The 13,864-nt window shown below is 35.1% G+C and overlaps 1 protein-coding gene across 1 annotated transcript in view; it reads right to left on the reverse strand.

Moving 5' to 3' along the window:
• Nucleotides 1-13,864, reverse strand: part of AHI1 (Abelson helper integration site 1) — a gene marked incomplete at its 3' end in the record, with an annotated part of 214,518 nt that overhangs the window by 179,567 nt on the left and 21,087 nt on the right. The window contains 5 exon segments of the mRNA XM_079716741.1: nucleotides 135-230; nucleotides 3,496-3,688; nucleotides 4,885-5,104; nucleotides 5,942-6,046; nucleotides 12,443-12,624. Coding sequence (XP_079572867.1) covers nucleotides 135-230; nucleotides 3,496-3,688; nucleotides 4,885-5,104; nucleotides 5,942-6,046; nucleotides 12,443-12,624 — 796 coding nt within the window.

The following is a 13,864-nucleotide window of genomic DNA, read 5'->3' on the forward strand; positions in this document are numbered from 1 at the left end:
TAATAACTCTTTACCATGGCAATCTTACCTCCTTATCATAACTCCTTATATGAAACCAAACTGACTTGGAAAAAAGTAGCGCATCAGATTTGAAGATTATTTTAAACATTGTTTAAAATGGATGAAAAACATACCTTGAGAAATGCCCAGGCGATTTTCCGGAAGCCACATTCTTGGTGTCGAATTTCAAAGTTGTTCTTAATTTCTTCCATGCTTAAGAAATCAAGAATCTGTAAATAAGCATAAAAAATTACTTCACAGTATACTAGGCTACCTAAAATTTAATATTTCCTAATAATATATTATTAAAATTTGAAAAATCCTCCCTTAGAGGGAAGAAAAACATTTTTATCTCATCTCACTCACTTTTGAGTTAACTCATCCAGTTAGTAAGGTCTATTTTTTTACCACTTTATCTTTTATCAATAAATCTTTAAGATTTATTTAAAATTCAAGACAAAGCATTAATTACCTCAAATATAGTCCTGGCAAAAATATACCAGGCACAAAATTCTTAAGCTTTGCTCTTTTTTTAATGTATGAGCGCAGACTTCAAAGAATTGTTTGTTTAAAAAACTCATGGCCTTAATCTGTGGGTTTTTCCTTGGATCAGCTTCCTGAAATTGGGTATTTTCTCTTTGGATATATGCTGTCATTAGGCTTCTCAAGAGAACTTCTTTCATATCTCTATCCTGACTGGATATTAAAGCTCATGGATTTGCAACAACCTGCCACAGAGACTACATATATTCTAGGTACATGTCAGAGACTACCACTTACTGGTGCTTATCAAAAGCTCAGCTGAGATAACAAATCTTTATAGAGGACTGCTTAAAAAATAATATGCACTCTATTTATTCCTCTTCTTTATATACTTAAACTTGTCTTCAATGTAATACATTCTCAGTGAAAAATATGATGACAGTATAAGAAAAATATATAACAAAGTAAAAACTTATAATCCAGACCCATAGCTGATCAACATTAACATCTAGTTTATAGGTATCTAAACCTTTTTGTGTGTTCCAATGCTATTTGCAAACTATTTTCACATAATATGTAGTGGATAGCTTGAGTCAATACATACATATGTAGACCATCATGTTAATGGCTGCCTAGTATTCTTCTGTATTAGAAATATCATAAATTTAATAAAAACCATAATTTATTTAACCAAACCTCTTGCTAACTGAGGAGATGTTTCCTTAAAATTTCTGCTATTATAAACAGTGCTTAAATAAATATCCTTACACACACATCTTTGTTCATTTGTCATTTTTCCCTTAGGTGAAATACCTGAAAATGGAATAATAGCTTTAAGAACTTCTGATAGATATTATTGAGTTGTCCTCAATACACCGTTAAAAAGTTGAAATCAAAAATTAGTTTTGTAGACAATAACATTTTATGTCAAACCTTAAGAGTCAACCAAAAGTGTTTATAATCCAACAACCTATCTTTCTTAAATCTCATATTATTAAAATGAGTATAAAAGAATATTACGATAACAGAGGACAAATTTCTATGACAAAGAAACAGTACCTTTATATACAAATTATATCATTTTTTTAAAAAGCGTGGCTTTGGGGCCTCCCTGGTGGCGCAGTGGTTGAGAGTCCGCCTGCCGATGCAGGGGATACGGGTTCGTGCCCCGGTCCGGGAGGATCCCATATGCTGCGGAGCGGCTGGGCCCGTGAGCCATGGCCGCTGAGCCTGCGCATCCGGAGCCTGTGCTCCGCAACGGGAGAGGCCACAACAGTGACAGGCCCGCGTACCGCAAAAAAAAAAAAAAAAAAGCGTGGCTTTGTACAAATCATACAACATAATCACAATTGTAAATGGTGGAGTATTCATACCATAAACACACTAGATCGTCTGAAAGTTAAGGATCATAAAAACAAGTGACTCTACAAAATAAGTTATTGGCTCTGGTCATGCCTTGCCTTTCCCATGCTAAAATTCCCCATCTTGCTTAAACTGGAGGAGAGGCTTTCTCTCCTTTCCTTTGCTTATGGAGAGATAACATGAAGAAGGGAAAAGAAACGTGGTATTTTAGATTCAAATTATCTTTAAATACTAATTACCTTCACCTAAAACTGGAGTAACCCTGGGATAATCACTTTATACTTCAAGCCTTCATTTCCTTTGCAGTAAAAAATTAGAAATAATAAGTCAGCTAATATCCAAACTATGTAAAAAACTCTTACAACTCAATAGTAAAAAAATAATCGGATTAAAAAGTGGGCTGAAGATATGAAGAGACTTTTTTCTAAAGAAGACATCTGGCCAACAGGTATGTGAAAAGATGCTCTACATCAAACATCATCAGAAAGATGCAAGTCAAAACCACAATGGGATGTCACCTCACTCCTGTTAGAATGGCTATCATCAAAAAGATTAGAACGAGTGTTGGCAAGGATGTGAAGAAAAGAGAACCCTCATGCACTGCTGGTAGGCATGTAAACTGGTGAGGCCACTGTGGAAAACAATATGGAGGTTCCTCAAAAAATCAAAAATAGAACTACCACATGATCCAGCAATTTCACTTCTAGGCATTTATCCAAAAAACCCACAAAAACCCTAATGCAAAATTGTTCATTGCAGCATTATTTACAATACAGATGTGGAAACAACTTACATGTCCACTGATGAATGAATGCATAAAGAAATTGTGGTATACACACACACACACACACAAACACACAAAATGGAATATTATTAAGCCATAAAAAATAATGATATTTTGCCATTTGTGACAACATGGATGGATCCCAAGGGCATTATGCTGAGTAAAATACGTCAGAGAAAGACAAATACTGTATGATCTCTCTAATATGTGGAATCTAAACAAACAAATAAACTAACCAAGATCATAAATACAAGAATAGATTATGGTTGCTGGGGGTGGGGGTGGGGGTTAAGAGAAATACATGAACTGGTTTTGGGTTTTTTTAGTTTAAATAAATTTAATTCTTCAAAAAAAGTCAGCTCACAGGCGCTGTACTCCATAAAGCTTTCCCTGACTGCTATGACCCTCCACTAACCCTTGACATCTAAGAAGTTCTACTTCATTTTGGTTATATAATACATTGTATTAGTCAAGCAATCTGTGTATTTTCTTCTTTATTTCTCCTAGTAGTATACAAAATCTTAGGAAGTCTGATACAGCTAAATGAGTTTACTCTTTGTGAAAAGGGTTAAAAATGGAAGACCGCTTAGACATAGACTAGATTCATCAATTCAGTGAATAGTCATAGCATTGTTGTAGGATTAAATAATACAGAGTAAATCAAATGGCTAACTACTTGTACTAGTAAAGGCTCAGCAAAGACACGATTACTTGTATCTCCATAGCACATTACAAATACTTTATTCCTAGAGGTCAAATTCTCACACTACTTTGTTGTATTATTGATCTACTAAAATAATAGCTTATATTTGTGCTATTAAAATATTAACTAAAATTTAGTTTAAATTGCTCTATTCAATTCATACCTCAAAGAACAGGATGACTTTAGGACTCTCATCAAAATCTCGAAGCAAATAGGGAAAGTTTTCATTAAATATAATTTGTTCTTCCCACTCTGGAAGTCTTGATTTTAACTGTTTAAAGTCATATGGCTGGGTCATAATAGGAAGAATATAATCCACATTCTCTTTTTCATAGTAAGATGAAACAGGCCGTTCACTGTTCAAAAAAGATACTTCCATTAACACAGTTCTTTATAATTTTAAAGCAAGAAAAAAATAAAAATAGAGTGTTCAAGGTGAGGTGACCAAAAATAATAAATAGCCATGATACATAAGGAAAAAAATTATATCTATCTAGAAAACTACAAATTTTATGTGACATAAAAGTAGTAGTATCTTAGTTTCATCTTGTATTTACATACTATCAGTCAGTTTCATAGAATTATTTTATTATTTACACATAAAGTGAGAGGTGTGATTACACCTTTGGCATACAAAGCTGGAATTAAGTAACACCTTCAGAATCTTAAATGAGTTTGTGATAAATTAGTACATTAGATTTAAATAACAAAATGATCACAACAGTATTGTAAGTAGTTTGAGGTGTGTCATATTTTCTTTGTATGCTCCAAGACAAATGAATAAGTGAATAACCTTTCTGATAATTTTCAAGTTTCCCAGGCATGCCATTTTTCCAAACAAATAATTTTTTTTTGAATTCTAGTACTGTCATTTCTTTTATCAATATTATACTTTCAATTTGGGCCTTCAAACACGTATTAGCTATAGAATTAATATTAGGAAAAATTAAATTCAAGACATTTGTCTTATCTGAGGCACAGATAACATATTAACTTCAAAAGAAAAAAATGAGGTTAGAGACAATTAAAGCAGCGCCACATAAGATGATTTACAATGCAAGTTAAATGCCATACAATGAAAGTTAAGCTTGGGAGAAACTCTCTCAACTCCCCTTCACTTAAAATGAATTACTGGGGCTTCCCTGGTGGCGCAGTGGTTGAGAGTCCGCCTGCCGATGAAGGGCACACGGGTTCATGCCCCAGTCCGGGAAGATCCCACATGCCGCGGAGTGGCTGGGCCCGTGAGCCATGGCCACTGAGCCTGCACGTCCGGAGCCTGTGCTCCGCAACAGGAGAGGCCACAACAGTGAGAGGCCCGCGTACCGCAAAAATAAATAAATAAATAAATAAATTACTGAATTAACACATGTTCTCCATTTCTTCTATAAAACATACTGATCGATATCAATGGTTGATGAACACCTACAATTAGTATACCATTCTCTAATACAAATCTATAGCTCTATTCCCATTGACTGTCAATGGCAGAAAAGAAACTTCTACGGTAGACAGTTTCAATTTCAAGGGTTGGCTGTGTAATTAAAAAAATTACCTGTCATCTTTCTTGACATATTGACCAGTATTCTCATCAACCACATGAATTTTTACCATCGGGTGAGAAATCATAAAATCTGACTTAAGTCGATCAGTTCGGTGAATGTAAACTCCCAGGACAAGGTCATCATCAAGCAAACATTTGGGATAAACTGGACTATCTCGGCTTGTTATTTCATGAACACCAACACCATCAGTGTCTTCATTATCATCTGAAACTACATGCATGGAAGAAAATCAATGTTATAATTAATTGTTCCCATAACAATATACTCAACAATAAACATTGAATTTACAGATTAGCTAATCCTAGTGATCCATGATTATTTGTCTTTGTTAACAAAGGCACTTCAAGGAAAAAGAAAAAGCCAGATAATAGCAGACTACACTCTGAGAGTAAATACTGCATTTACTAATGCACTAAAATAGGGTGAGGTATCTTTCTTTTTTTCCCTAACAAGGACTAAAAACACAGAAAGAAAAAAATGAGAGCCAAAGACAAAAAAGTAATTTCATTTAGAAATTTTCTAAGTGGAATATGTTATCACTCAAATTTCTGCTTCTGGGTAGGATGCAGTAGGATGTTGCAGGTCAATGTTTCTGGTAACAACAACTTGAAAAAGCCAAATAAATTTTGAAAACCTTATTTTTAAAGGCATCAGAAAAGTACAGAAACAATGTATAGTAGATCGACTAAAATTCCAGAGAGAGAGAATCAATCAGGGGTAAGCTGATGGAATGGCAACTGTTTCAGTGTCTGGGGACATTTGCTGATTAGCATATGAGCAGAGGACCCAAGAAGAAGGTAGGTCACTACTGGGAGAAAGAGTAACCAGCAAAATTTTTAGTGGGTGCATGGGGTTAAGTGATAAAATCAGCCTCAAACACAAGGCCAATGTGAGAGCCTAAAGAGGTAGTAAAATCTCCCAGTCTTGTGGTACTAGGAAACAATGGCCCACCAGAGGGAGGGGCCTGAAACAAAATAGGCAAGGAGGAAGCCCTGGAGGGCATGGTCATTTTATGCCTACAGCCACTTTTCACCTGGGGTCACTTACCAATTCTTGGCACATCTAGAGGTTGAGAATCCAGGCGTGCCCCCTGGCAGAAGGCCCCTACTGGGGGACAGAGAAACCAGCAGAGATTTTGGCATTCACGCGGGGCTGGAGTGACAAAATTGGAGACTTGAGGGGCCTCAAACACATGGCCAGTCTCTCCCTCAAGACGTCTGCCAAAATTTGAAGTTGCATGGGGCAGAAGGCTAAAGGGCTAAGCTGAAACCTCTGAAAGGCAAAACTGAATCTCCCAAAGTCTTTTAGGGTAGACAAGACAAATACCTGCCAGGCTCTCAATCTGAAACACCTGGAAGGGCACATCCTAGGAACAGGGCAAATCAGAGATAGAGTCTTACCAAAACTGCAACCCAGATCTGACTTAGCTCAGATTAGGTGAAATCAGTTGCCCACCCTGTCTGCCTAAAAGTGGAAAGAGGAAATCCTCTCTAGTGGAAGATAAAATCATCTGGAGCCTCTGGGATTCTATACACGATGTCTAGCATATAATAAAAAAGTTACTAGACATAAAAGATGCAAGACTGTAGGGGCTTCCCTGGTGGCGCAGTGGTTGAGAGTCCGCCTGCCGATGCAGGGGACGCGGGTTCGTGCCCCGGTCTGGGAGGATCCCACATGCCGCGGAGCGGCTGGGCCCGTGAGCCGTGGCCGCTGAGCCTGTGCTCCGGAGCCTGTGCTCCGCAAGGGGAGAGGCCACAACAGTGAGAGGCCCGCCTACCGCAAAAAAAAAAAAAAAAAAAAAAAAAAAAAAAAAAAAAAAAGATGCAAGACTGTATGACCAATAACCAAGAGAAAACACAGAAAACAGAAGCAGACCCACAGATGATTCAGCCTGGAGTTAGCACAGGAAAGACAGACAAAATTATTTTAAAAAATAGAGACTTTCTATGGAGAATTGAAACTCATAAAAATAACAGGCATTGTGGAACTGAAAAATATAATGTCTGAAATTAAGAATTCAATGGATGTGTCTAAAAGCATACTGGACACAAAGGAAGACATTATTAGTGAACTAGAAGAAAAATCAATATAAATATCCAAACCAAAGCATAATGGAAAAAAAACAGAAGAATACGGGGGGAAAAAAACATAAGAAACATGTGGACAAACTCAAAAGAGTTTGTGAAATTATAATCTAGAAAAACAGGAGAGGATGATGAAGAAGCCATATTTAAAGAAATAATGACTAAGAATTTTCCACAACTGATAAATGATATCAATCAGTAAACTCTAAGCAGGGTGAATTCCATCAAAGCTATATTTAGGCACAGCATGATAAAACGTTGAAACCAAAGACAAAAGGAAAATCTAAAGAGCAGCCAGAGGGAAAAAAAAGACAACAGTCCCCTCAAAGGGACAGAAATAAGACTGCAGTTGGGAACAAAAATGATGGAAGCCAGAAGACAACTGTATGATTTCCTGTAACCTAAAATTATATATTAGTAAATATGCTTCAAAAATGAAGGTAAAGTAAAGGCATTTTAACACAACAAAATCTGACTGAATTAGCAGGCCGGCACTAAGAGAGAGAATAAACTGAATTCTTCAAGCAGATGAAAAATGGAAAAATGGAAATAAAGGAAAAAAGTAAATTTGGGGGTGAATATAAATTAATATCAACTGTACAAAATGGTAACTGTAACATCTGTGAAGTTTAAAATATATGTAGGCCTAAAATACAGGATAAGAACCTAGAAGGCAGGATGGGGGGATAGATGCAGAGAAAGCAAGCACCTGACAAAATCCAAATGGAGTCAAACTATTCTCATGTTTTAGCAGTGTTGGAGAAGTGTATTTTGTTAGGGAGTTAGTTTGTACTAGACTATAATAAGTCAAGAATAAGCTTAACGTTCTTCAGGGTATCAGCTAAAAGACAGTAGAAATATGTGTAATTAATAAGTTAATAAGTTAACAGAGGGAACAAAATTTTTTCAAAAGAAGGCAAGGAGAATAAGGAACATAAAACACTTAGGTCATATGGAAAAACTAACAGTGAGGTGATAAATCTAAGGACACAGAAAGGTCACAAACAAGAGGATATTGGGGGAGGCACAAGAGCATCCACATTTATTGGGCACCTGTCCTCAAGGAGTTCACAGCCTGGGGGCTGAGACCCCACATGTGCTGGAGTAGGAGAAGAAAAGAGGTGAAGGCAAAAAGGAAAGGAATACAGACATACTGTGGCCCAAACAAAGGAGGTACAAAGCAGGCACACACAGGGAACCTAGGGGCTAGTAGAGGAATGAAGTACTGGCAAGCCCTGCCTAGACCTGGAGACCATGAACCAAGCACAGGTTTGAAGGCTGTCTTTTCTCAACCAGGTTGGGACCACCTAGGGGTACACTGTGGATGATGCTGGAGAAATGAGGAAGGGAAAAAATGTACTATGCAAACTCAAACCATAAGTAGACTTTAAGGGAGAATGGTTACCAGAGATAAAGAAAGACACTGCATAATGATTGCTATAGACTGAATGCCTGTGACTCCCCAAAATTCGTATGTTGAAATCCTAACCTTCAATGAAATAGTATTAAGAGGTTGGGCCTTCAGAAGGTGATTAGGTCATGAGGGTAGAGCCTTCATGAATGGGATTAGTGTCCTTATAAAAGAGAACCCAGAGAGCTCTCTTGCCCCTTCCACATTGAATCTGCAGGCACCTTGATCTTGGATTTCACAGCCTCCAGAACCATGAATAATAAATGTTTACAGTTTAAGCCATTCAGTCATGGTATTTTGTTATAGCAGCCTGAATGAACTAAGACAGTAATAAAAGTGTCTATTTGACAGGAAGATATAACAATCCTAAGCATATATATATATTCAATAACATAGTTCCAAAATATATAAAGAAAAAAATGACAGAAATAAAAACAGAAATGCAAAATAATAGTGGGAATTTTAATACTCGTCTCAGTAGCTAATACAATAAGCAGACAAAAACAAAAAATCAGTAAGATGAGAACACAATAAACTTGATGTGATATACATAGGACACCACCGCACCCAATGACATTAGAATTCACGTTCTTTTCAAGTGCACGTGGCATATTTACCAAATCGATCATAAGGTGGTCATAAAGAAAGCCGTGATAAATTCAAAAGATTGAAATCATTCACAATATGTTCTTTAACAATGGAAGATAAAAAAAAAAAAAAAAAAACATAAGTAGAAAATCACCTGCTGCCTGAAACTAAACAATATGCTTCTAAATAATGAATGATCAAAGGAGAAATTTAAATGGAAATTAGGAAATATTTTTATGGAATGATAATGAATATAGAACATATCAAAAATTTGTGGGATGCAGATAAAGTAGTGCTTAGATGGTAACTTAATGTGTTAGATGCAAAGAAAGGAAGACTGAAATCTTAAAAAATCTACCTGTAAAGCTAGAAATCAACAGCAACTCAAACCCAAAGAAAGTAGGAAAAAGGAAATAATATAGATAGAAGAAATCACCAAAATCATACACAAATGTATAACAGAAATAAAAGCTAGAGGTTGGTCCTTTAAAAATACTTATAAATTGAAAATCCTGAGACTAATGAAGAAATAGAGAGAATCTAATTACCAATATCAAGGGGTACGCTTTCAGATACTATAGACATACAAAATTTGAAAATCCATATTAAATGGACAAATTCCTCAAAAAATACAGTCTATCAAAGCTGATAAAAGAAACATAAAATATGAAGAGTCTGGTATTTATGAAAGAAACTAAATCTGATTTAAAATTCTTTCCACAAAGAAAACCTTGGCCTAAGAGGCTTTATTAGTAAATTCTTCAAACATTCAAGGAAGACGTAACACCAATTTATACAAATACTTACAGAGAATTGAAAAGGGAAGTATTTCCCAATTCCTTTTGAGACCACCAAAACCTTGATATTAAAAACTCTGTGTATTTTAAGAAAGAGTAGTACAAACCAATCTCTCTCATGACTACAGTTACAAAAATCCTTAACAAAGTATCTGCAAATCAAATCCAGTAATAGATTTTAAAAAAGAGAGCTAATACACCACAACAAAGTGGGTGCCCCCCACCTCTGCCAGAAACATAAAGATGGCTTAATAATCAAATAACGATTAACCACAGTAATAGAAAAAAGGGTGAAAATTAATATGATTATGTTGATAGATGCAGAAAAAGCACCTAATAAAATTCAGTATCTAGTCATAATAATAATAAAAAAAACTATTAGCCAATTAGGAATAGCCAGTAATTAATCCAATAAAAGGTATTTACAAAAAAACCTATAGCAAACATCACAGTCAGTGGTGAAATAATGTAAGCTTTCCCCAAGGCTGAGAGCTAGAGAAGGATACTTGTTATTGTCACTTCTATTTAACACTGTAATCAAAGTCCTAGCCAGTGTTATCAGGGTAAGAATAAGGAGTAAGACATAAGAACTAAAAAAGAAACAATAAAACTATCATTATTAACAGAAAGACCTATTATAAAGCTATAGAACTAAGACATGGTGGTGGTGTTGGTGCAAACCATCTAAGGATAGAGATTAGTGAAACTGACCCACTTACACAGTCATGTTATTTATGATAAAAGTGACACTGAAATGCAGAGGAAAAGCTCTCTTCAGTAAATGGTACTAGGTCAATTATATATTCATACGAGAAAAAAATGGGTCTGGACCACTACCACTATTAAAGATCAATACCAGATAAACTGGAAATCTAAATGTGAAAAGTGAAACAAAAAAACTTTTAGAAAATAATATACAGAGAAACATCTTCAGGACTTGGGAAAGATCTCTTAAATCACAGAAAGCACTTAACATTGAAGGGAAAAATGGATACATTGAGCTATATAAAATTGTTAAATTCTGTTTTTCAAAAGATACCAGTAGGAGAAAAATTATAAAACCCAGAGTGGGAAAATATTTGCAATATATATATGTATTTATATCTGAGAAAAGGCTGCTATCTAGTTATATAAAATATTCTTACAACTTAATTAGAAAAAGGCAGACAATTCCATTTCTTTAAAAAAATACACAGAAGATGTGAACAAATTTACAATGAAGGAATCCAAGTAGTCAATTAACATGAATAAGATGCTCAACTTCACTAGTTACCATGGAAATCAAAGTCAAAAGGGAATAATCATTAAACACTCCTAAGAATCACTAAAATTTTAAAACACTGACAATATAAATATTGGTGAAGATGTAGAGTAATGGAAGCTCTCAAATGCTGCTAGTATCAATTGGTAACCCAAGTTTGGAAAGGGAGAAGTACCTGTTAAAGTGAAAAATATACATACTCCATGGCATAGCAAGAATGCCAAGAATGTGCCCAAGAAAAATGTATACCCGTGCTCACCAAAGATGTGATCAGAATGTTCATTATAGCTTTAGTTATAATCGCTTAATACTAGAAACACCTCAAATGTCCATCAACAGAATAGGTAATTAATTGTGGTATATTCACACAATGGGTATCTATACAGTACAAAAACAGGACTGATGATGCATAAGCTCAAGTGCATGCAACAACAGTATAAATCTCACAAAAATAATTTTGAGCAAAAAAAGCCAGACACAAAGAGCATAGTATTTATTGTTCTATTTATATTAAAGCAGAAAAATACGGGAAAAATTGGCTATGTGTTAGATGAAAAGGCAGCGTTTACTCCTGTAGGATAATGAACAGGAAGGGAACTTGTGGGGGCTTCTGGGTGCTAATGATGCTCTGGCTCTTAATTTGGATGATGACTTTACAGACACGCTCAGTTTGTGAAAATTCACTAAGTAGTATACTTGTAACATGTACATTTTACTTCTTAAAAAATTAATTATGGAACCACAAAACACGATAAATTGCATCATCCAATGAATAAGTACCATAAAGTCTAAAATTGCCTATTTTAGTCCCCATTTTTGGCCAGTTAAATGGAAACTGAAAAGAAAAGAAAAAAAAAGAAATGTAACAAGCAGAAAAAAGGCAAGAATAAGTAAAGAAAAATAAGAAAAATGAAATGAGTAAAGAGGAAGGTAGAAAGCAAGAGGTAAAATGAAAAGTGGGCAGGAAGGAGAGAAGCTGAATTAGGAGAAATTGTGAAGATACCATGTTTGAGAGAGGCATGCAGATTTAACATCTGAAATGTTTATCGGCTGTTGACCATTTTATAGCTTTCAGTGCTATAAGTCTTAATTATTTAGGGGCAATAACATAAAGAAGAAATCTTCTATGCCACAATAGCAACAAAGTCAATGTCATTCTAGAGGTGAATCAAGTCGTTAATTAGAGGTGACTCAAGTAAGACTAACTCATCACAGAGGTCCACAGTTATAAATAAATGAATGTTATAATCTGGATGAATCCAAGAATAAGTACCAAATATTCTATATTGGATTTTTTTCAATTATATCCTTTGGAAATAGATTTTCTTTAGTTTTAAGGACTAACGGTCCTAGAATCAAGTTATTCTTACCAAGGCACACATTTTTCATTTAATTTGGATAACAAACCTGTTTTAGCCTTCTTCTTCTTTTTTTTCGGTTTGGATTTTGCGTCATCTTGCACATTGTCTTCTACATTTTGTTCCTTTGAGCTTATTTCATCATCTTGATGAGAATCTGAAGTAACTGCTCCAACTGGAGATTCCTTCTTTTGTTCACCTTCAACTGGGTCATCAGAGATGATCAATGTACTGAAAATATAATCCATGTTCAAGCCATTGGAAATGTACCATTATTATTATTACTGTGCAGCAAAGTAAACAGTGAGTAGAGGCAAAGATAATCCTAAAATCAATATTATTTCCTGCTGGGAGATACATATATTTTCTTACACACTAAAATGGTTGGCTGCCAAACTAGGTATTATGTGTACTCAGTTACGCTTGGTGATACATTATATACCCCATGAGCCACATTAAACTCACCTCTAAACTCCAGAGAAAAGTGAAATTGTATTTTATAATCGATGGATCTGTTTTTACATAGGGTTGTCAAATCATCCTCACTCTACTGCCAAGTAAATAAATAATGAACAAATTTCTAAATTACTTTATTTAAAAGCAAAAAGTGTTCTAATTTTGTTTGTTCTGTTTTCAAGAGGCTTCAGATAGTCAACTTTTGATTTCTATGTAAAATTAATTTCTTGTGTTTTCCAATGTTTGGTGTGTCACTACATTTTCAGAAGGCTATTATTAAAATTAATAATCATGCATCACATGAAATACTAAATGGCAAGGGGTGGCAGCTTAGAAGCATACTGAGTTGTAAAGAGAAACCAGCCTATTAAAGTTTGTGATTTATCAAGTAAAAAAGAAATCTGCATTTAATAATCAAAAATTGACTTGCAATATATTTAGTCATATTTCAAAAAGAGGTTGAGAAATAAAAAGAGTAAAGAAATGTTTCAAACTAGTCATTCCAGAAAGCCATGTTATTTTATCACAACATCAAATACTATTAAAGAGAACAATTACCCTTTGTATACTGTTGTCGTGTAAAGCATGGTTTTATTTAAAACTCATGAACTGATCTTACTGAGTATGACTTACACTTCATAATAGATATGGTAGTTACGAGAAGAAATAGGATTTATGGTATACTGTAGTAAGCAGCCTTTAAGATGGTCCCCAATGATCCCTGCCTCTTGATATTCATATCTTTGTGTAATCCCCTTCCTTGATTGTGGGCTGGACCCAGCGACTTACTTCTAATAGACAGAATATAGGAAAAGTAATTGGTGCTACTTCTAAGATTAGGTTCCAAAAAGACTGTGACTTTGGTCTTGCTTTTTCCCTCTCAGAGCCCTTGCTTGGGGGAAGCAAGTAGCCCTGTTGTGAGTAGCCCACATGAAAAGGTCCATGTGGCAAGGACCTGATGTCTCTGGTCAAAAGCCAGTCAGGACCTGAGACCTGCTAATGGCCACATGAGTGA

This window comes from Hyperoodon ampullatus (assembly GCF_949752795.1).
Source record: "Hyperoodon ampullatus genome assembly, chromosome: 12".
Lineage (NCBI taxonomy): Eukaryota > Metazoa > Chordata > Mammalia > Artiodactyla > Ziphiidae > Hyperoodon > Hyperoodon ampullatus.